The 24,806-nt window shown below is 42.3% G+C and overlaps 1 protein-coding gene across 1 annotated transcript in view; it reads right to left on the reverse strand.

Annotated features, from left to right (window-relative positions):
- itga11b (integrin, alpha 11b) overlaps positions 1 to 24,806 on the reverse strand; it is a 101,698-nt gene that overhangs the window by 72,443 nt on the left and 4,449 nt on the right. The window contains exon 2 of the mRNA XM_071326713.1: positions 4,338 to 4,449. Within this exon, the coding sequence (XP_071182814.1) occupies positions 4,338 to 4,449 (112 nt within the window). The remainder of the gene's footprint in view (positions 1 to 4,337; positions 4,450 to 24,806) is intronic.

Raw genomic sequence — 24,806 nt, forward strand, 5'->3', positions numbered from 1 at the left:
ACCTTAACCACTAACCCCAACTCCTAACTCTAACCCCTAACCTTAACCTCTAACCCCTAGCCTAGCTAACGTTAGCCACAACAATGTGGAGTTCATAACATATTGTACGAATTTGCAATTTATAACATATCATACTAAATGGATGATGGACATCCACACTTGAATATATACCATACAAAATGTAACGTATCATACTAAATAGAGGGAGACAGATTTACGTTAACTATGTGACACCTATCCCTGTGTCCAGGTTGGCAAAAAACCCAGTGCCATAGAGACCCATTGGTGCTGTGTGTGGGTGGATGTGTGTGTGCGTGTGTGTGCGCCTGCATGTATGCATGTACACGTGCACATTGTGTATGATGAAGCAGGGAAAAGCTAGCTAGAGGCATATAGATTTCACATTTCCACTTTTACAATATTAAAACAGAATTTCAACGAAAGATGACCATAATTAATCTCCAATGTACGAGAGAGATGTTACACTTATTTTTTAAAATATTTTTATTTCTTCACTTTATTTATTCAGGGTAGCTCAATTGAGACCAGGGTTTCATACACAAGGATCCCCTGAGTACAAACATTTTCTAACAAACAGGGAGAAAACATTTACATTACAAATAAAACAGCAAGAAAAAAAAAAAACTCAACACCACAATTTCAACAAATTAACCACTACAATCAATCGAAACAACTGCCATCCTCAAAAAATGTATTCAACACCAGAGTCCTAAACTGCCCTAGCGACACAAGGGAATCAAGATGCAAGGGATTTTGTAGGTTATTCCAACAATGGGGGGCACTAAAACTAAAGGAGCATTTCCCTAAATTGGTCGGTAGCTCATTCTTTTATACGTTAGCAACGAAGTTAGGTCAGTTGGAAGTTTGTGTAGTAGAGCTTTGTAAACAAAAAGGCAATAATGAAGTGATCTACGGGACTTTAACAAGGACCAGCCAACCTTTTGATACAAGATGCAGTATTAAACTCACCTGTGATAAAGAGAAGGTAGCTATGGTAGAAGGCATTCAAAGGTTTAAGAGTAGAGGCTGCTACAATATGGTGTCACCATAGTCAAGAACTGGCAGGAAATTTGACTGTACAATCTGCTTCCTGATATTTAGGCAGAGGAAAGATCTATTTCAAAAAAAGTATCCCACTTTAAATCGTAGCTTTTTAACTAGCTCATCCATATGTTTTTTAAACATGAAGTCTTTGTCAATCCAAATGCCCAGATATTTATAGGCGTGAACCCGATCGATGGGAGAAACATCCAATTAATAAATATGTAGTTCATCTGAAAATGTTTTGCGAGAATTAGAGAACGACATATATTTAGTCTTGCCCTCATTAAGTACAGGTTAAAAAAACAAACAGGGCAACAAAGTCACATTGCAACTCTAGCATAGCCTTTAACAGATAGACCAATATTATTTGTATAAGTAGTAAAGAGAACCGGTCCCAGTGCCGACCCCTGCGGTACACCTTTGGTAATATCCAGGAAACTAGACTTGACGCCATCAAAAATCATTATTTGAGTCTTATCTGACAGATAATTCTCAAACCACAGGCAAGACGCCTGATGCAGGCCTATTTCAGCCAACCTTTATGAGGTAGTGGGAAACATCTCAGCTCCAGGCAACATCTCAGCTCCTGTTCTGATGTGTGTGACTGTATGGAGTCTGTTGGGAGGAACAAAATCCTACTGATATCCAGGGGTACTCTTCTTTCATCCAAATACAGTGCTTTCAGAAAGTATTCACATCCCTTGACTTTTTCCACATTTTGTGTTACAGCCTGAATTTTAAATGGATTAAATTGAGATTTTGTTTCACTGGCCTACACAAAATACCACATTATGTCAAAGTGGAATTATGTTTTAGACATTTTTTTTATAAATAAAAAATGAAAAGTATTCTACCCCTATTGTTATGGCAAATTTGCTTAACAAGTCACATAATACGTAGCATGGACTCACTCTGTGTACAATAATAGAGTTTAACATGATTTTTGAATGAATAACTCATTGTCACGGCCGTCGTTGAAGGAAGTGGACCAAAGTGCAGCGTTGTGAGCGTACATATTCCTTTTATTATAGAAAATGACGCCAACAAAACAGCAAACGAAGAAAAACAACCGTGAAGCTTACAGGGCTAAGTGCCACTAACAAAGTCAACTACCCACAACGAAAGGAGGGAAAAAGGGCTACCTAAGTATGGTTCCCAATCAGAGACAACGATAGACAGCTGTCCCTGATTGAGAACCATACCCGGCCAAAACATAGAAACACAAAATCATAGAAAACAAAACATAGAATGCCCACCCCAAATCACACCCTGACCAAACCAAATAGAGACATAAAAAGGCTCTCTAAGGTCAGGGCGTGACACTCATCTCGTTACCCCACACATACAATTATCTGTAAGGTCCCTCAGTCGAGCAGTGAATTTCAAACACAGATTCAACCACAAACACCAGGGAGGCTTGCCAATGCCTCGCAAAGGAGGGCACCTATTGGTAGATGAGTAAAAAAAAGAAAACAGACATAGAATATCCATTTCATCATGGTGAAGTTATTAATTACACTTTGTATCAATACACCCAGTCACTACAAAGAAACAGGCGTCCTTCCTATCTCAGTTGCCGGAGAGGAAGTAAACCGCTAAGGGATTTCACCATGAGGCCAATGGTGACTTTAAAACAGTTAGAGTTTAATGGATGTGGAGAAAACTGAGGATTGTACAACATTGTAGTTACTCCACAATACTAACCTATATGACCGAGTATATGACAGGAAGCCTGTACAATAAGAAACTAAAGTAAAACTGCAAAAAATGTGGCAAAGAAAGGAGTGTGATGTCCTGAATACAAAGTGTTGTGTTTGGGGCAAATCCAACACATCACATCACTGAGTAATACCCTTCATATTGTCAAGCATAGTGGTGGCTACATCATGTTAGGGTATACTTGTCATCGGCAAGGACTAAGGAGTTTTTTAGGATAAAAAGAAACGGAATAGAGCTAAGCACAGGCAAAATCCTAGAGGAAAACCTGGTTCAGTCTGCTTTCCAACAGACAATGAGGGACAAATTCACCTTTCAGCAGGACAATAACCTAAAACACTAGCCCAAATATTGACTGGAGTTGCTTACCAAGACAACATTGAATGTTTCTGAGTGGCCTAGTTACAGTTTTGTGCAAATATTGTACAATCCAGTGTGTGCAGAAATCACTGCCAAAGGTGATTCTAACATGTATTGACTCACGGTTGTGAATACTTATCTAAATCAGATTATCTGTATTTCCTATTAAAAAATAAATACATTAAAAAATAAATGCATGTTTTTACATTGTCATTATGGGGTACTGTAGATTGGTGAGAGAAAAACATATTTCATCCATTTTTATTTCAGGCTGTAACACAACAAAATGTGGAATAAGTCAAGGGGTATGAATACTTTCTGATACATTGACACGCAATGAGAGGACAGCACTATGTTTTCTGGAAGAGGTACAAACCCACTAAGCAAGGACAGACTTTTTTTGGTGCAGTCTGGACCGGCCTTGATTTCAACATCTATGTTTGGTTCAGATTTGGTCCTTTGTTTTGGCGCAAACATAGATGTCTATGATAGGTTCAGATTTGGTCCGGTCCTGAACAAATCTGAACCAAGCATAGACGTCTATGTTTCACAAGTTTGAACAGCACAGTACAGTACTGTGGAGGACAGCAGAGTACAGGACATTACAATAAAGAAAAGTAAAGTATAGTTTACTCTAATGTAGTCTACTCTACTGAATGAAGCTGTACTGGACTGAATTAAACTACTGTACTTTTCTCTTCTGAATTAAACTTTACTGTATTGTACCGTACTCCACTGTACTCAAATGTACTCTACTGAATAAAACTCTGTCCTGTACCATACTATACTGTACTCCACTGTGCTGAACTGAACTATGCCGTACTGTGCTGAAGATTTGGTCTGGTCCGGACCGACCACATTTTTTCTTGTTTTGGGCGGACCTCAAAATACGTATTTTAAACATCAGGAAAACACGTATTTTCACCTTTCATTCAGAACCTAAAATGAACTTAACTTCAACGCCTGGAAAATACATCTTGTAGACATCCTTTCAACTTCACTTTGCTTGCTGGGAAGAGTAATAACGTTGTCGAAAGCCTTTCTGAAATGCTTTCCGACCTTGTCCAAAGCTTTGGGTGAGATGAAATCAACGTTTTCTTTTCATTTTACAGTGATTGGAAGACTGAGTGGGGAGGAAGTGATAGTGATTTTGAGTGGAAATGTGAGAGAGAGAAACTAGAAAGAGTGTGTCTTACCACTTCTGTCCTCCTGCCTCATGCTGCTGCACTGTGTACCCGAACTGGGCCTCTTTGGAGCCTTCGATGATCTTGTACTTCTTTGTGTCAAAATTGAAGCAGTGCCGAAGGCCTAGGAACACACACAAAACATTGTATAAGCATTTAAAAGATGACGTACACTGAATGAATGTAATTGCACCACTATTGCGTTGCATCTCACACTCAACGGGCTTACCAACCACTTGCACAGTGAGAGGAGCAAACTTACCAGTAACACTTTACAATAAGTTGCTCCTATTAATATGTAACTACCCAGTAATAACTGTAGTAATAATAGTAGTTACATAGATGTTACTAAGTAATTACATGGTAATAAGGTTGTGTAGCTATGAAGTATTACACATTTGGAACACGAAATGTGTAATTACACATTCACTTGCTGAAGGTTAGTCCACATGTGTAACTACTGATGTTATGAAACATTTTCTTGTTCCACTACGTAACTAATGTTTTGTAATTACACGCATGAAATCAAAAAGAAGTAACAAAGACAAATGGAAACAAATTTGTGTTGATTTGGTACTCAAGCGTCAATACATTACCCATCTCCCAACACTGTCAACCAAGAGTCAAGACTAAACCAATTCACCTTGGTGGTGTGCAGACTGGTTTAATATTATTCTTAATTATTTCGCACAAACCAGAAAAAAATGCCACAATATGTCTGTGAAACTATATATTCACAGTATTATGAAAGAATTATGGTTTATTTGGTAGCATTTCGCAGTGTGGCTGATTTTACTAATTGCATTAGTACTGTACAAAGTTAGAGGTGCGATATTTGATAGATTCCCCCGCTCCCCCTACCTCGGGCTTCCAGTGGGGAGACCTGAGGTCAACCTACCCCCGCTCCCCTCCCCATCTCGTACTTCTGAGTGGGAGACCTTCCCAGGCAGTAGCCTGCCTAGCTTACAAACTAGAGCCAGGGCGCCTACTCCGACATAGTTAATTGACCCACAGTCCCACACCGTGACATGATATCATTGATGTGACGTGCAAATGAGCGATAGAAAACTGATCGCGGCAATGTCACCATTCCAAAAAATGTTGGTGCGTTGCTCCGTGCCGCGCCCGGCAAGATGCCGCCTTAGGCGGCTGCCCATATCGCCTATACTTAAATTCGCCACTGACTCCAACCAAAATCTGACCTTGTTACACATAACTACAAGGTCCCACTACTATCGAATCCACATATAATACCAGGATTGATAAATAGGCTAGGAGCTTATTTTCAATTAGTTTATTTCTATATTATGACCTGGCTCAAAAGCTATGGAGTTTTTAAAAATGTTACCTTTATGTAACTAGGCAAGTCAGTTAAGAAGAAATTCTTATTTTCAATGACAGCCTAGGACAGTGGTCGCTCAGGGGGAGAACGACAGATTTTTTACCATGTCAGCTTGGGGATTTGATCTTGCAACCTTTCAGTTCCTAGTCCAACACTCTAACCACTAGGCTACTTGCCAGATAAACTTACATAGTATATACTTGTAATTATCATGTACCTACCCAGTAGTAGGAAACTTAATGTAAAGTGAAACCCAGTTGGGTATAACCTTTATAATTACTATGTAGTTTAAATGTAACAACCTTTGCAGACAATAGGCTAACCAGGCAAACATTAGGTATAACCCATTTAGTTACATTGTGCTTACAATGTAGCAAATCTTTAACAAGCAACTTACTTGTAATTACAATGTTGGTACAAGGGATATACATATATTTACAATGTACTTGCCCAGGAGAAGCAACTTAATGTAAAGTGAAGTGACATTTTTAATGACTTTGTAGTTACAATGTAACAACCTTTGCAGACAGTAGGCTAACCAGGAGAAATAAGGAGACAAAATAAAATCCTTCAGTTTGACTTTTCTTTAATGGATTTGACAAAGATTCATATTCAAACTAGGGCTGTCAAACGATTAAAATAATTAAAGAGTTAATGGCTTTAGTTAATCACGATTTAAGAATTTGTTCAAATTTGGCCCTAGATTTAAAAAAAAAAATCTGTTTAAAAAGCAGTGTACTGAGTTATAGCAATATTATGTTTTGATTGTCAGGGGGAAAAACACAAAATAATCTGTATCGGAATGTTTTTAATGGCATCTTCACCATAAACAACACAAAAGTCACTAACATACAGCTATTATGTTCTTGAAGTTGAACACGCGCGTGCATAAACACACAGACATACACAAGTACTGTTAAATCTTCAGGCATTCTAAATTAGTGTTCTCCCAATTTATGATTGGAGGGTTGACTATAGGAAAAATAAGTGGCTCTATGGATACAAAGAACAAAGAGCTTTAAACTTGTCCAACAATGTTCTGAATTCCACAGAAGACAATAACAGATCAGCCAGGTCTGAGTTTATGTAAAATATAATATCACTGTTAGATCTAGCCTAGGCTACTTATCCATGTACTTCAACATTAACTAGTCACAAGCTGCTACTACTACAATTGGGATCATTTGCTTAAATCTTTTGACCCGAGAAGTACAACAAAAACAGTAGTTGGCTAAATGCAATGATTTTAATCATGTTCTGATTAAAATTGTTGTGGGAAGTTAGTTGAATCAAGAGGTATTCAGCCATGGTACTGTAGACATTCTTCTGGTTAGCTAGCTAACGTTAGCATAACTAGCTACTTCTGAACAAATTATGTTTTTGAGGTCAACAGTTTAAGACAATGCGTCACTGTTTGAAAATAAACAAATTCATGCAGAGCCGCAGAAAAACATGAGGCGAGACAGCATTTGCCCCCGTACTTTTCGATCTTTCAAAGCAGCCACACTGAACGGGTTTACCAGACATATTCATAAGTTATTGTCATAGAAAAACTCGAAACATGTTTTGCAACGTTAAAAAAGCAGGCCTCTGTTATTGGAAAAGTTGACATAGTATTTCACCCAATTTCAGCCCGTTTGCCTTTGTTTTGTCTAGTGGCATTTCACGGTGGATTCCCTTGTCAGTCACAGTGGTCTCCCAGCTACAGTCTACAGACCCTCATCAACCACGCCTCTCAACAACTACGTGTGGTTGCACCAGCACATCTTTGTTTGATTCTGCACGTGGTTTCTTTATTCACTCATCCTCCTCTCCTGCCTACCTGGTTGCTTGCCTCACAAGAGAGCGAACACACATTTTAATGGAAACAAAGTATGTGTCAGTAAAAGAAAGCAATTGAATAAAAGCAGTTTAGTCGTCCTCTAAAACTAGGTAGATTAATAAACGCTGTAAAGAGGTCAATGGAACACTGACTGGGGGGATAGACGAAGGATGCCTGATCAAATCACATTTTATTTGTCACATGCTCCGAATACAACAGATCTTACAGTGAAATGCTTACTTACAAGCCCTTAACCAACAATGCAGTAAAGAAAATACCAACAAAAAAGAGAACAAAAAAGTAAGAGAGAAGAAAAACAAATAGTTAAAGAGCAGCAGTAAATAACAATAGAGGGCTACATACCGGTGTACCAGTTCAGAGTCAAAGTGTCAATGTGCGGGGGCATCGGTGTCGAGGTAGTTGAGGTAATTATGTACATGCAGGGGGGTTATTAAAGGGATGAGAGTAGAAGCCTCTTGGACCTAGATTTAGCGCTCCAGTGCCGCTTGCTGTGCGGTAGCAGAGAGAACAGTCTATGACTAGGGTGGCTGGAGTCTTTGACAATTTTTAGGGCCTTCCTCTGACACCGCCTGGTATAGAAGTCTTGGCTGGCAGGAAGCTTGGCCCCGGTGATGTACTGTGCCGTACGCACTACCCTCTGTAGTATCGGAGGCAGAGCAGTTGCCAGACCAGGCAGTGATGCAACCCGTCAGGATGCTCTCGATGGTGCAGCTGTAAAACCTTTTCAGGATCTTAGGACCCATGCCAAATCTTTTCAGTCTCCTGAGGGGGAATAGGTTTTGTCGTGCCCTCTTCACGACTGTCTTGGTGACACGTCGATGAGAATGGGGTTGTGCTCAGTCCTCCTTTTCCTGTAATACACAATCATCTCCTTTGTTTTGATCACGTTGAGGGAGAGGTTGTTGTCCTTGCACCACACGGTCAGGTCTCTGACCTCCTCCCTATAGGCTGTCTCGTCGTTGTCGGTGATCAGGCCTACCACTGTTTTGTCATCAGCAACTTAATGATGGTTTTGGAGTGGTACAGTCATGAGTGAACAGGGAGTACAGGAGGGGACTGAGCACGCATCCCTGAGGGGCCCCCGTGTTGAGGATCAGCGTGGCGGATGTGTTGTTACCCACCCTTACCACCTGGGGGTGGCCCGTCAGGAAGTCTAGGATCCAGTTGCAGAGGGAGGTGTTTAGTCCCAGGGTCCTTAGCTTAGTGATGAGCTTTGAGGGCACTATGGTGTTGAACGCTGAGCTGTAGTCAATGAATAGCATTCTCACATAGCTGTTCCTATTGTCCAGGTGGGAAAGGGCAGTGTGGAGTGCAATAGAGATTGCGTCATATGTGGATCTGTTGGTGCAGTATGCAAATTGGAGTGGGTCTAGGGTTTCTGGGATAATGGTGTTGATGTGAGCCATGACCAGCCTTTCATGGCTACAGACGTGAGTGCTACGGGTCGGTAGTCATTTATGCAGGTTACCTTCGTGTTCTTGGGCACAGGGACTTTGATGGTCTGCTTGAAACATGTTGGTATTACAGACAGGGAGAGGTTGAAAATGTCAGTGAAGACACTTGCCAGTTGGTCAGTGCATGCTCGGAGTGCACGTCCTGGTAATCTATCTGGCCCATCGGCCTTGTGAATGTTTACCTGTTTAAAGGTCTTACTCACATAGGCTGCTGAGAGCGTGATCACACAGTCGTCCGGAACAGCTGATGCTCTCATGCATGTTTCAGTGTTACTTGCCTCGAATGCAGCATAGAAGTTATTTAGTTTTATCTGGTAGGCTTGTGTCACTGGGCAGCTATTGGCTGTGCTTCCTTTTGTAGTCTGTAACAGTTTGCAAGCCCTGCCACATCTGACGAGTGTCGAAGCCGGTGTAGTACGATTTGATTTTAGTCCTGTATTGACGCTTTGCCTGTTTGATGGTTCGTTGGAGGGCATAGCGGGATTTCTTATAAGCGGCATTTCTTTCCCGCTCATTGAAAGCGGCAGCTCTACCCTTTAGCTCAGTGCGAATGTTGCCTGTAATCCATGGCTTCTGGTTGGGGTATGTACGTACGGTCAATTATTGATAAAGCCAGTGACTGAGGTGGTATACTCCTCAATGCCATCGGAAGAATCCCGGAACATATTCCAGCCTGTGCTAGTAAAACAGTCCTGTAGTTTAGCATCTGCTTCATCTGACCACTGTTTTATAGACCGAGTCACTGGTGCTTCCTGCTTCAATTGTTGCTTGTAAGCAGGAATCAGGAGGATAGAGTTATGGTCAGAATTGCCAAATGGAGGGCGAGGGAGAGCTGTGTACGCGATCTGTGTGTGGAGTAAAGGTGGTCTCGAGTTTTTTCCCCCTCTGGTTGCACATTTAACATGCGGATAGAAATTCGGTAAAACTGATTTAAATTTTCCTGCATTAAAGTCTCCGGCCACTAGGAGCGCCGTCTCTGGATGAGCGTTTTCCTGTTTGCTTATGGCGGAATACAGCTCATTGAGTGCGGTTTTAGTGCCAACCTCGCTCTGTGGTGGTGTGTAGGGAGCTACGAAAAATACAGATGAAAACGCTCTAGGTAGATAGTGTGGTCTACAGCTTATCATGAGATACTTTACCTCAGGCGAGCAAAACTTGGAGACTTCCTTAGATATCGTGCACCAGCTGTTCTTTACATAAATGCATAGGCCTCCGCCTGTGTCTTACCAGAGGCTGCTGTTCTGTCTTGCCGATAGAGTGTATAACCTGCCAGCTGTATGTTAATGTCGTCGTTCAGCCACGACTCGGTGAAACATAAGATATTACAGTTTTTAATGTCCCATTGGTTGGATATACGTGCTTTCAGTTCGTCCCATTTATTTTCCAGCGATTGAACGTTAGCTAGCAGAACGGAGGGCAAGGGCAGATTAGCCACTCGTCACGTGATCCTCTGAAGGCACCCTGATCTTTTGCCTCGAAATCTCAGTTTCTTTCTCCGGTGAATCACGGGGATCAGGGCCTGGTCGGGTGTCTGCAGTATATCCCTCGCGTCTGACTCATTGAAGATTAACTCCTCATCCAATTTGAGGTGAATAATCCCAGTTGTGATGTCCAGAAGCTCTTTTCGGTTATAAGAGACGGTAGCAGCAACATTATGTACAAAACAAGTTACGAACAATGCGAAAAAACAAACAAAATAGCATGACTGGTTGAGAGCCTATAAGATGGCAGCAATACCCTCCAGCGCCATCATTTAAAGGATCGATGCACATTCAACAAATATGATCTGACAAAATGGATATTCGTCAAAACCATCATGGTTGATGTATTGTAACAGTCCCAAAATGTGGTTACTAAAGTCTGATTTGGATATATTTGTCTGTTTTCGCATATTGTGAAATACACATATAAAAAATGGCCTAAATGTAGGCAAATTTTGCGGGGGGTAATGAGACAATTCAGGATCTTTACCCCACGGCACCTTTCCCCCACGTGTTTCCAAGGCATTTCCATTGTTTTTGATGAGTTCCATTGACTTCTTTACAGCATCTATGATCCAATCTTAGCTAGCTAACGAAACTGCTAACATTAGCTTTAGTAGCCTAGCTATAAAACTAGCTAATTAACCTTAGCTAGCTAGGCTGATGTAATCATGCAGCTAACATTAATAATTTAGACTCACTAAATAAACGATCTGCTGCTACCCAAGGCCAAGGGATACTGAAGTTTCTGAAAAGGTTAGTCACCCAGTTTGTTAGTACAGTAATGTTGGCATATTATTTTATTTCCACTGCTGTTGATTATTCACAAATATTTGTGGCACAAACTTCTGTCTTTAAAGTAAAAATAATAAAAATATCCGCCACAGAGCAGTCTACACAGACAATATGAACACATTTGTCCAACCATAACAGATAGATGGCTAATGCATAAAGAGAGAATTGATGGATTCTAGCACCACCATAACTTTCACAAATACAGAGACAGGCAGTCATCATGGCATCAGGCTTTTTAGACTAGCTAGTGCATAGTGTCACCTACTGATATGAACTGGTAATGCAGATTTGTTAGCATAGAGCAGGGTTCCCCAGCTGGCCCGCGATTTTATTTGGCCCCTCAAGTTTTCTGAGCCAACATTTTTGGACATAAAAGACTGTAAAAAACAACAGCAAATCAGCTCCATGTGATTTTAACTTTGGAAATCTGTTCCAAAGTATTCCCACACATAATAAAGAGATATATGTGATCGTATACAAAATGTAAGAAAGGTTTAACATTATTATGTTTTAGTAAAATGTTATATCTGTTTGGGCTTCTTGTTGTCAGTTTTAAGTCTATCAATTTTGATGGGGGCGGCAGATAGCCTAGCGGTTAAGAGCGTTGCGCCAGTAACTGAAAAGTTGCTGATTTGAATCCCTGAGTCAACTAGGTGAAAATTCTGTCGAGGCACTTAATGCTAGTTGCTCTGGATAAGAGCATCTGCTAAATGACCAAAATGTAATTTTCAATGAAAATGTTGAAAGTAGTTGTTCTAATGATTGAATAAATGGATTTTACATGCAAAGTTCCTCTGCTCGGACATTGTTAATGCCTGCTAGATCTTACAACCCCTGGATAGGTTTTTTATGTACCAGCTGACCACATCATATGTTATAGCAATCTGTCATTTGATGACACAGTCGATGATGTGGCAGGCAACCATTGGTTGATGCATGCAACGTCTGAGCAGGGGAACACAACTTAAGACAACAGGATTTTAATATCCCATCATTCTTTGCAAACATCCCATGAGGTGGCACCACAGGTTCAGAAGTGGTGGGGCAAATTTCATGTGGCTTTTCTGGGGCCTGGAGTTTTTCCTGATCTCATGACCTGGTCAGGTAAAACTCTGGGCCCTATTCATAGGCTGTGATAAAATATGACTATAGTGCTATGACTATAGGGCTGAGGTTGTTCTTGTCGGGTCATATGGATTGGAAACACTCCTGGCCTAAGGTGGATCCAACCCTTCAAACTACCACAAACCTTGTTATTATTCATTCTGAATCTGATATCAAAAGAGCCAGAAACAACAACTTCAATGGAAAACATACTCTGTAGTTTAGTGAATTACTATAGCAGGGCTGAGTGTTACGCAAAGAATGGTTAATGTCTTTAAATATTAATTTCACTCTATACACACACAACGTTAAGCAGTGGAATTTGAAAAATAAAAAATACACGTTTCAATGGAGAAAATTATTTTAATTTTATGTCATAAAACCTATTATTTGTTCATCTGATTACAGTGATCTGCAATTATTTGTTCTGTAACCTTTATGTAATGCAGGGTTACATTTAACACTATACACAGTAGACTTTGTAACAAAGTTGTTTTTATGTGTAATTCATAAAACCACTAACCTTGTGTTGTTGTCCTGGTTTCCATCTGGCTCATCAGAGGTTGGTTCCCTGGTGCTCACTGTAGGAACTGATTGCCATATATATTCAATCATTAAAACAACTACTTTCAAGATTTTCATTAATAATAATATCCCTCTTTTCATGAAGTAGATTTGATTGAGTGTCACTCATTCTATTGCACTCTATTCTAACCAAACCTACAATACCCGTTCATATCAGTAGGTGTCACTATACACTAGCTAGTCCAAAAATACTGGTGCCATGATGACTGCCTGTCTCTGTATTTGTGATAGTTATGGTGATGCTAGAATCCATCATTTCGCTTTTTATGCATTAGCCATCCAATTGTTATGGTTGGACAAACGTGTTCATATTGTCTGTGTAAACTGCTCTGTGGTGGAATCTGTAGTTTTTTTTTACTTTAAAGACAGTGAAATTTGTGCCACAACAGTGGAAATAAAGTAATATGCCAACATTACTGGACTAACTGGCTGACTAACCTTTTCAGGAACTTTAGTATCCCTTGGCTTTGGGTAGCAGAAGCAGATCGTTTCATCTTCTTTATCCTGTGCCAAACACATTTATTTGGTGAGTCTAAATTATTAACATTATTTGTTGGCTGCATGACTGCATAAACCTGGCTAGCTAATGTTAGATAGCTATCTAGCTAGGCCAGGATTTCAAAAAACTCGGTCCTGGGTCCTGGCGGCGCCACACCAGATTGAAAAGTACTGGGGCAAATGCTGTCTCGCCACCTTTTTTTCCGGCGGCTCTGCAACCACCAACTGTTTCCTCATTACTGTTTGTCTGAGATGGCAAATACAATGCAACTAAAAAGGGTTCAACCTAAACGTCTCCTGTCTTTTAATTTCTCCTGGTTAGCCTATTGCATGCAAAGGTTGCTACATTGTGACTACATAGTAATTATAAAGGTTACACCCAACTACATTTCACTTTACATTAAGTTGCTTGCTCCTGGGTAGTTACATGATTATTACAAGTATATCCTATGTAACAATATTGTTCTTACATTACACTTGATTCGGTATAGCCTTGGAGCCAGGTCATAACATAGAAATAAACGAATTGAAAATGACTGGTAGTTAATGACAAGGGTGTGCCTTGTTACAATTGTTGTTACAAGGTCTCAGCCTATTTATCATCCCTGGTATTACATGTGGATTCGATGGTTGTGGCATCTTGTAGTACATGTAACATCTTGTATGTGATACTTTAGATTTGTGTATTTGTGACAGGATTAGACCTGACCTCTGGTAATCAGTGGACTCCCGATTAACATGTGGTAATGATCAGCCAAGAGGCACGCATACCCATAGTCATTAAAGAGAGTGGGAGAGAATACACTGGAGGAGAAAAACTCCTGTGAAAGTTGATCAAAGAACAGACCCTTCAGTGGAGAGATTGCCTCTCCTCTCCTCTCCTCTCCTCTCCTCTCCTCTCCTCTCCTCTCCTCTCCTCTCCTCTCCTCTCCTCTCCTCTCTTTACTATGTTCTCTCTCAGCTCTTGACAAGCACACGCCACACATTGGGACAGGAGCAGCTCCCTCTGGTTTCAATTTAAATGTTTATCAGGAAAGGTTACTTGAAAGACAGAAACGGGAGGGAAACTGTTTCTTGATGTAGCAAAAACACTCCTAAAAAGGAGTATTAAAATGATGTCACATGGTCTTTTAAGTTTATTTTCTTCTGCAGGAAATGGTGAACAGTAGAAATAGATGTAGCAGATGAGAAGAACGTCCTCTTGGATAAAACAGAAAGGGGGTTAGGTTGATCTGACTTCCTTTAAATCCCCCTCTCCCTCTTCACTCCTTACGTGGATCTCCTTATTGCACTTGATTTTTCAAGTCCTCTAGCATTCTCGAACGAGAATACGATGTTGAGGACTGGTCCAGTGAGACTACTTGGACCAGAGTAATTGAGTGTTGTCCTGGCGATACTTGGAAATGTATATAAAACAGAATAGGTTCTTAACGAGAGCACAAAATAAAATCTACAAACGACAGTAATTGCTGAAAAGGCACGTGGCACTGAGCTGGGCAATGTTGTCAGCTTTTTGTCTGAATTTATAGAAGGAAAAAAACGATCACTCAGGGGAATGACAGAAATTGAGGGCTGTGGGGAACTCTTAAAGGAGGGAGAGAAAGAGAGGGAGGGAGGGAGAGAGAAATAGCTTTAAATGTCATCATACTTAAATCAGACACAGAGCTCCTTTTCCTCCTCTGTCAGGAACAACACAATAATATTAGCCTGTTACTCAAGAAAAATATATTTGACACATTCAGAACTCAGGGTTTTGTCCTGAATTCATCAAGCTTAGAGGAACATATCACATCATGATAACTGGCCCACCTTTTGGCCCTCTTTGCTTCACAGTGTGACAGCTGAGTATTTCAACAACTAAAATGGGAACGTGAAGATTTCTCGGAAGTGAGCCTTTAGCACAGAAATCAAAGTTTATTAGTTGCGTACACCAGTTACAACAGTTGTAAACGATGCAATGAAATGCTTACTTAAACTAAAGCTCCCTTAATAATGCAGTCCAAATACCAAGATCAATAATAATCAAAAATCAATCAAGAATAACAAGTCATTTAAATAAAGTAGTATGCAATAACAAGCAGAATAAATTAGTATGCAGAGGGACAGATCGGAAGTTTTCCTGCCCCTGGTAAGAATGGTTGGCAGCAGAGCTGCTGTAGCCGAGTCTAGCTAGGAACTACAGTGAGGGAAAAAAGTATTTGATCCCCTGCTGATTTTGTACGTTTGCCCACTGACAAAGAAATGATCAGTCTATAATTTTAATGGTAGGTTTATTTGAACAGTGAGAGACAGAATATCAACAAAAAAATCCAGAAAAACGCATGTCAAAAATGTTATGAATTGATTTGCATTTTAATGAGGGAAATAAGTATTTGACCCCTCTGCAAAACATGACTTAGTACTTGGTGGCAAAACCCTTGTTGGCAATCACAGAGGTCAGACGTTTCTTGTAGTTGGCCACCAGGTTTGCACACATCTCAGGAGGGATTTTGTCCCACTCCTCTTTGCAGATCTTCTTCAAGTCATTAAGGTTTCGAGGCTGACGTTTGGCAACTCGAACCTTCAGCTCCCTCCACAGATTTTCTATGGGATTAAGGTCTGGAGACTGGCTAGGCCACTCCAGGACCTTAATGTGCTTCTTCTTGAGCCACTCCTTTGTTGCCTTGGCCGTGTGTTTTGGGTCATTGTCATGCTGGAATACCCATCCACGACCCATTTTCAATACCCTGGCTGAGGGAAGGAGGTTTTCACCCAAGATTTGACGGTACATGGCCCCGTCCATCGTCCCTTTGATGCGGTGAAGTTGTCCTGTCCCTTTAGCAGAAAAACACCCCCAAAGCATAATGTTTCCACCTCCATGTTTGACGGTGGGGATGGTTTCTTGGGGTCATAGGCAGCATTCCTCCTCCTCCAAACACGGCAAGTTGGGTTGATGCCAAAGAACTCCATTTTGGTCTCATCTGACCACAACACGTTCACCCAGTTGTCCTCTGAATCATTCAGATGTTCATTGGCAAACTTCAGACGGGCATGTATATGTGCTTTCTTGAGCAGGGGGACCTTGCGGGCGCTGCAGGATTTCAGTCCTTCACGGCATAGTGTGTTACCAATTGTTTTCTTGATGACTATGGTCCCAGCTGCCTTGAGATCATTGACAAGATCCTCCTGTGTAGTTCTGGGCTGATTCCTCACCGTTCTCATGATCATTGCAACTCCACGAGGTGAGATCTTGCATGGAGCCCCAGGCTGAGGGAGATTGACAGTTCTTTTGTGTTTCTTCCATTTGCGAATAATCACAGAAACTGTTGTCACCTTCTCACCAAGCTGCTTGGCGATGGTCTTGTAGCCCATTCCAGCCTTGTGTAGGTCTACAATCTTGTCCCTGACATCCTTGGAGAGCTCTTTGGTCTTGGCCATGGTGGAGAGTTTGGAATCTGATTGATTGATTGCTTCTGTGGACAGGTATCTTTTATACAGGTAAGAAACTGAGATTAGGAGCACTCCCTTTAAGAGTGTGCTCCTAATCTCCGTTCGTTACCTGTATGAAAGACACCTGGGAGCCAGAAATCTTTTTGATTGAGAAGGGGTCAAATACTTATTTCCCTCATTAAAATGCAAATCAATTTATAACATTTTTGACATGCATTTTTCTGGATATTTTTGTTGTTATTCTGTCTCTCACTGTTCAAATAAACCTACCATTAAAATTATAGACTGATAATTTCTTTGTCAGTGGGCAAACGTACAAAATCAGCAGGGGATCAAATACTTTTTTCCCTCACTGTATGTGAGCTATGAGTCCCTTAAAAGGAGAAGAGATACAGACATCTGCCCCCGATATACTATAGAGTGAGATTCCTTACTCTACCCACCCAGCTGTACAAATGACCAGTGTGTTTAAAAACACAGTGAGCTGTGAGATTGTCTTGCACGGGTGCCAACAAAGCAAGTTCTGATCAGTTTGGCTACCTGGGAAAATAAACATTGGGGAAAACAAGATGATTTGTAGTTAGTCCGTGCCCTGAGGTTGTATTGCTTTGTTAATGGCTGAGTGGAATTTGCTTCTGTTTGTGGAGGAACTGCATTTATCTGAGCTGTCTCAGGGACTTGGCACAGTGGGGAAACCTCAGTAAGATCCAGACCAGACCAGACATTGGACCTGAGAAAGTCTCAAAGTGATGGCTCGACTCCCACATAGCAAACGTTTCAATACAAGGCAGTTTTTCTACTTATTTTAACAGTCAGACACTTGGATGATCCTCTCTGGCTCTTAGAAGTGTTTATACTTTTTAAATAATTTTTCAGAGGCCATCTTTGAGATTGTCTGTCATTTTTCGTTCTTATAATTCCATACTTTTTTAGATGCTGCTTGGGTGCCACAATGTGACGCAATGATTTGAAGACATTTGAATGGTAGGTTTGCTTTGTAATAATACTTTTGTAATATAGAATATTATACAGCCCCAGGTGGAAGTAAATCATTGACTTTCAGTTGTATTTTCACAAGACACTTCCCACTTGGCAAAAACTGGTTGAATCAAAGTTGTGTCTACGTCATTTCAACCCTAAAAAAATCTATGAGATGACGTTCAATCAACTTGGAAATTAATAAATAATTTAGCCTAAATCCAATGACAAGGTGACATTTTTGGTGGATTACCTGTTGAACTCACGTTAGTTGACACCTCAACCATATATGAATCAAAACTAGACGTTGAACTGACATCTGTGCCTAGTGGGTTGGGTTTAATGTCAAATAGTATATAAATGGTTGGCAGAGAGAGAGAGAAAGAATGATGAGGCATATTCTTAATATTCCTCTCAGTAATATTGGAAGACAGACAGTGATCCCACAATCCTGCCCACATAAATAAACCCAGTCTCATTCACATCCTGGCACACAGTGGAGCTAGGACACAGACAGACAACTACTGGCACAGCATCACTCACTGCAGCTTAACATTGACAACACAGACGTATGATAACCTCACCCCTTCCCACGTGTAATGGATGTGGTTCGGTGAACCACACTTACGCGACGAGTAACCTTGCCTGACACCGGAAGAATTGTGTCGGTTCCCTGGATTAATGCCTAGGCTTTAGCTCAGCGGACTAACACAGTCTTGTTTAAACCCAGGGTTTGAATCCGGCTCGTCACAAGCAGGAGGAAAAGACAAGCACACACAAACTAATATGACCATACACTCATGTACCTTTCTAACCTGTCCTGCCACACCCTGATCAGTAGATCACGGACTGGTTATTATTACCTGCCAAGAGCATACAGAGGAGAGTAAGATATGGGCTGCCAATAAGTGTTGTCTGATCCATTTAGAAAGGCTGATCAATCCCCCTCTGAACTCACTCCTGCTAGAATGCACCTACATGACTGAAGAATACACATGTTTTAGAAACCGTTTCCAATAGTTCAGTAATAAGCTATATACAGCTATGTATAATATATAAGCAACTGAAGTTTAAGCCCAGCTACTGTACTCCCTCTACTGGTAGGAATTTGATTTTCCTTGGTCTTTAGCACAACAGTGCCCATGATTCCAAACCCTGCTTTTACTGTGCTAAGGATGCCAGATATGGGTTGTCTATCTCAAATAAATATGAAGAATAAGTAACTTCACAGAAGGGGCATAGCATGATTCAGATGAAACAACCCCCCAGACTGAGTCTCTGTCAATAGAGCTCTGAAACCCATGTGCATTCTCAGGGTCAGTGACCACCAGCCTCCTTCTCCCCCAGTAGTGAACCCCACTCAGGAGATCAGGTCCCAATTTTTTATCTGCATTAGAATGATCCGGATTCTGTTATCCTCTTTTTTACGATCCAGGATCGTCGATATGGCTGTTTGTCGGATGTCGGTATAGGTACAGAGTTTAGTCACAATTCAACGGATCAGACATGAGGCACAATGTGGCAGGTTCTAAAGGCAACTACGGACTACAAAAAGAACACCAGCCACGTCACGAACACCGACGTCTTGCTTCCAGACAAACTAAACACCTTCTTTGCACACTTTGAGGATAATACAGTGCCACTGACGTGCCACGCTACCAAGGTCTGTGGGCCCCCCCTCTCCTTCTCCGTGGCTGACGTCAATAAAACATTTAAACGCGTTAACCCTCGCAAGGCTGCTGGCCCAGACGGTATCCTTACACGCGTCCTCAGAGCATGCACAGACCAGCTGGCTAGTGTGTTTACAGACATATTCAATCACTCCCTATTCCAGTCTGCTGTCCCCACATGCTTCAAGATGGCCACCATTGTTCCTGTACCCTAGAAGGCAAAGATAACTGAACTAAATGACTATCGCCCCGTAGCACTCACTTCTGTCATCATGAAGTGCTTTGAGAGACTAGGGTCAAGGATCATATCACCTCCACCTTACCTGCCACCCTAGACCCACTTCAGTTTGCATACCGCCCCAACAGGTCCACAGACGATGCAATCGCCATCACACTGCACACTGTCTTATCCCATCTGGGCAAGAGGAATACCTATGTAAGAATGCTGTTCATTGACTACAGCTCAGCATTCAACACCATAGTACCCTCCAAGCTCATCATTAAGCTTGAGGCCCTGGGTCTGAACCCCGCCCTGTGCAAATGGGTCCTGCACTTTCTGATGGGCCGCCTCCAGGTGGTGAAGGTAGGAAACAACATCTCCTCTTCGCTGATCCTCAACACTGGGGCCCCACAAGGGTTCGTGCTCAGCCCCCTCCTGTACTCCCTGTTCACCCATGACTGCGTGGCCATGCACGCCTCCAACTCAATCATCAAGTTTGCAGACGACACAACAGTAGTGGGCTTGATTACCAACAACGACGAGACAGCAAACAGGGAGGAGGTGAGAGCACTTGGAGTGTGGTGTCAGGAAAACAACCTCTAACTCAACATCAACAAAACAAAGGAGATGATCGGGACTTCACGAAACAGCAGAGGGAGCACCCCCCTATCCACATCAACGGGACAGCAGTGGAGAAGGAGGAAATGTTTAAGTTCCTCGGTATACACATCACGGACAAACTGAAATGGTCCACCCACACAGACAGTGTGGTGAAGAAGGTGCAACAACGCCTCTTCAACCTCAGGAGGCAGAATAAATGTGTCTTGTCACCTGAAACCCTCACAAACTTTTACAGATGCACAATTGAGAGCATCCTGTCGGTGTGTACGGCAACTGCACCGCCCTCAAACGCAAGGCTCCCCAGATGGTGGTGCAGGCTGCACAATGAATCACCGGGGGCAAACTACCTGCCCTCCAGGACACCTACAGCACCCGATGTCACAGGAAGGCCAAAAAGATCATCAAGGACAACAACCATCCGAGCCACTGCCTGTTCACCCCGCTACCATCCAAAAGGCGAGGTCAGTACATGTGCATTAAAGCTGGGACCGAAAGACTGAAAAACAGCTTCTATCTCAAGGCCATCAGACTGTTAAACAGCCATCACTAACATTGAGTGGCTGCTGCCTACGTACAGACTTGAATCATTGGCCACTTTAATAAATGGATCACTAGTCACTTTAAATAATGCCACTTTAATAATCTTTACATAACTTACATTACTCATCTCATATGTATATACTGTATTTTAAACCATCTATTGCATCTTGCCTATGCCGCTCGGTCATCGCTCCTCCATATATTTATATGTACGTGTTCTTATTCCATCCGTTTAGATTTGTGTGTATTAGGTCACTGTTGGGGAATTGTTATTTTACTTGGTAGATATTACTGCACTGTCATAACCAGAAACACAAGCATTTCGCTACACTCGCATTAACATCTGCTAACCATGTGTATGTGACCAATAAAATGTGATTTGATTTGGAGAGAAAAAAATATTGGCTGCAGGATACAAAAAAAGGCAAGCTCTCTGATCCTTGCACTTCCCCAGAGAAAAGAGACAATTACATTGCAGCTCTGCTTGTGTGGCAAAAAAGTTAAGAGAACTCTAGTCAATGGAAGATGGAATTAAAATTACAAAGTGAAAGTTAAATGAGAAGGAAAGGCTACAACGACCAAAAGCCAACCGGAAGGCTGCTATTTATAATCTGAAGGGAGTTGTTATTTGTAGGCTAACTGTAGGACGGTGAGAAGCGCAGTAGCATTATGGCTAGCCTTAATTAGCCAAGTTAGCTACACTATATATACAAAAGTATGTGGACACCCCGTCAAATTAGTGGATTCATCAATTTCAGCCACACCCGTATAAAATCCAGCACACAGCCACGCAATCTCCATAGGAAAACATTGGCAGTAGAATGGCCTTACTGAAGAGCTCAGTGACTTTCAACGTGGCACAGTCATAGGATGCCACCTTTCCAACAAGTCAGTCTGTCAAATTTCTGCCCTGCTAGAGCTGCTCTTGTCAACTGTAAGTGCTGTTATTGTAAGGTGAAAACGCCTAGTAGTAACAACGTCTCAGCCGTGAAGTGGTAGGCCACACAAGGTCACAGAACGGGACCGACGAGTGCTGAAGTGCGTAGTAGAAATTGTCTGTCCTCGGTTGCAACACTCACTACCGAGTTCCAAACTGCCTCTGGAAGCAACGTCAACACAAGAACTGTTCGTTGGAAGCTTCATGAAATGGGTTTCCATGGCTGAGCAGCCTAATATTACCATGCGCAATGCCAAGTGTCGGTTGGAGTGGTATAAAGCTGCACTGCTTGGACTCCGGAGCAGTGGAAACATGTTCTCTGGAGTGATGAATCACGCTTCACCAGTCCGACGGACAAATCTTGGTTTGGAGGATGCTAGAAGAATGCTACCTGCCCCAATGCATAGTGCCAACTGTAAAGTTTGGTGGAGGAGGAATAATGGTCTGGGTGTAACGCACTGGGTGTCGGGGGGTGTGAAGTCAGACGCAGAAACAGCAGAGCTTCAATACGGTCCTTCTTTAATGCACAACCGGCAACAAAATGTCCAACACGGACTTACTGGGTGTCATAAACAACTGTCCAAAACACGGGAGACGAAACCCAGTCCACAATACATATAACCACTCCCGAAATCCAAAACTACAAATGAACAATCCCGCACAAAGAAGCGTACGGGCTGGCTGACTAATAAAGCCACACTAATTAACAATTACCTAAACACAGGTGATACAAATCAACACATAAGGAGGGGGAGGAAAAATAGTCAGTGGCAGCTAGTAGGCCGGTGACGACGACCGCCGAGCGCCACCCGAACGGGAAGGAGAGCCTGCCTCGGTTGAAGTCGTGACACTGGGGCTGTTTTTCATGGTTCGGGCAAGGCCTCTTAGTTCCAGTGAAGGAAAATCTTAACGCTACAGCATACAATTACAATCTAGACAATTCTGTGCTTCCAACTTTGTGGCAATAGTTGGGGAAGGCCCTTCCTGTTTCAGCATGAAAATGCCCCCGTGCACAAAGCGAGGTCCATACAGAAATTGTTTATCGAGATTGGTGTGGAAGAAGTTGACTGCCCTACTCAGAGCCCTGACCTCAACCACATTGAACACCTTTGGGATGAATTGGAATGCCAACTGCGAGCCAGGCCTAATCGGCCAACATTAGTGCCCGACTTCACTAATGCTCTTGTGGCTGAATTGAAGCAAGTCCCCGCAGCAATGTAAAGTGGAGGAATCAAAATGTTCAATTTTGAAAAACGCAATGCTAACACAATCCTATACGATTGCCAAAATATGATCAGATAACTTTTGCAAAAGGAGACCAGCGTCTAAAGAATTCCTTTGTGCAGTCTGTCCATCTTCTGCCCGGATGGTGAGGACCATAACTCATCGCCTAACTAGAGTTGGTTTACCAGTTGTTGGAATGAGTGGTTTTAGGGCACCCCTGTCTCCGAGAACACATGCAGGAAAATCTATCCTGAATGGGAGGAAAGGAACATTATTCTGGACGAAGCAGTGCTGACACCTTTTGGAGTGTCTTTCAAATAAAATCACATTTTATTTGACAAATGCGCCGAATACAACAACTGTAGACCTTACGGTGAAATGCTTACTTGCAAGCCCCTAACCCACAATGCAGTTCAAGAAACAGAGTTCAGAAAATATTTACTAAATTAACTAAAGTAAAACATATTATAAAAAGTAACAACAATAAAATTACATAAAAAGAACGAGGCTATATACATGGGGTACTGGGACCCGAGTCAATGTGCGGGGGTACAGGTTAGTCGAGGTAATTTGTACATGTAGGTACGGGTAAAGTGACTATGCATAGATAACAAACAGCGAGGAGCAGCAGTGTAAAAACAAAGGGGGGGAGGGTCAATGTAAATAGTCTGCGTGGCTATTTGATTAGCTGTTCAGCAGTCTTATAGCTTGGGGGTAGAAGCTGTTAAGGAGCCTTTTGGACCTAGAATTGGTGCTACGGTACTGCTTGCTGTCCGGTAGCAGAGAGAACAGTCTATGACTTGGGTGACTGGAGGTAATTTTTTTACCCCTTTTTCTCCCCAATTTCGTGGTATCCAATTGGTAGTTACAGTCTTGTCTCATCGCTGCAACTCCGGACTCGGGAGAGGTGAATGTCGAGAGCGGTGCGTCCTCCGAAACACAACCCAGCCAAACCGCACTGCTTCTTGGCACAATGTCCGCTTAACCCACACCAACGTGTCGGAGGAAACACTGTACACCTGGCGACCGTGTCAGAGTGCACTGCGCCCGGCCCGCCACAGGAGTCGCTAGTGCGCGATGGGACAAGGACATCCCTGCCGGCCAAACCCTCCCCTAACCCGGACGACGCTGGGCCAATTGTGCGCCGCCCAATGGGTCTCCCGGTCGCGGCCAGCTGTGACAGAGCCTGGACTCAAATCCAGAATCTGTAGTGGCGCATCTAGCACTGTGATGCAGTGCCTTAGTCCACTGCGCCACTCGGGAAGCCTGGTGAGTCTTTGACATTTTTTGGGGCCTTCCTCTGACACCATCTAGTATACAGGTCCTGGATGGCAGGAAGCTTGGCCCCAGTGATGTATTGGGCGGTGCCTGACATCTGATTTACACCAAAATGGTTGAAATGACTAAATTAGTGCAAGGGTAGGCAACAACACGTCTACACTCTGTAGCGCCTTACAGTCGTATCCCGAGCAGTCATACCAGGCGGTGATGCAACCGGTCAGGATGCTCTTGATAGTGCTGCTGTAGAACTTTTTGAGAATCTGGGGACCCATGCAAAATCTTTTCAGTCTCCTGAGGGGGAAAAGCTGTTGTCGTGCCCGCTTCACGACTGTCTTGGTGTGTTTGAACCATGATAGTTTGTTGGTGATGTTGACACCAAGGAACTAGAAGCTCTGAACCCGCTCCACTACAGCCCTGTTGATGTTAATGGGGGCCTGTTCGGCCCTCCTTTTCCTGTAATCCACAATCATCTCTTTTGT

This window comes from Salvelinus alpinus, chromosome 9 (assembly GCF_045679555.1).
Source record: "Salvelinus alpinus chromosome 9, SLU_Salpinus.1, whole genome shotgun sequence".
NCBI classification, from domain to species: domain Eukaryota; kingdom Metazoa; phylum Chordata; class Actinopteri; order Salmoniformes; family Salmonidae; genus Salvelinus; species Salvelinus alpinus.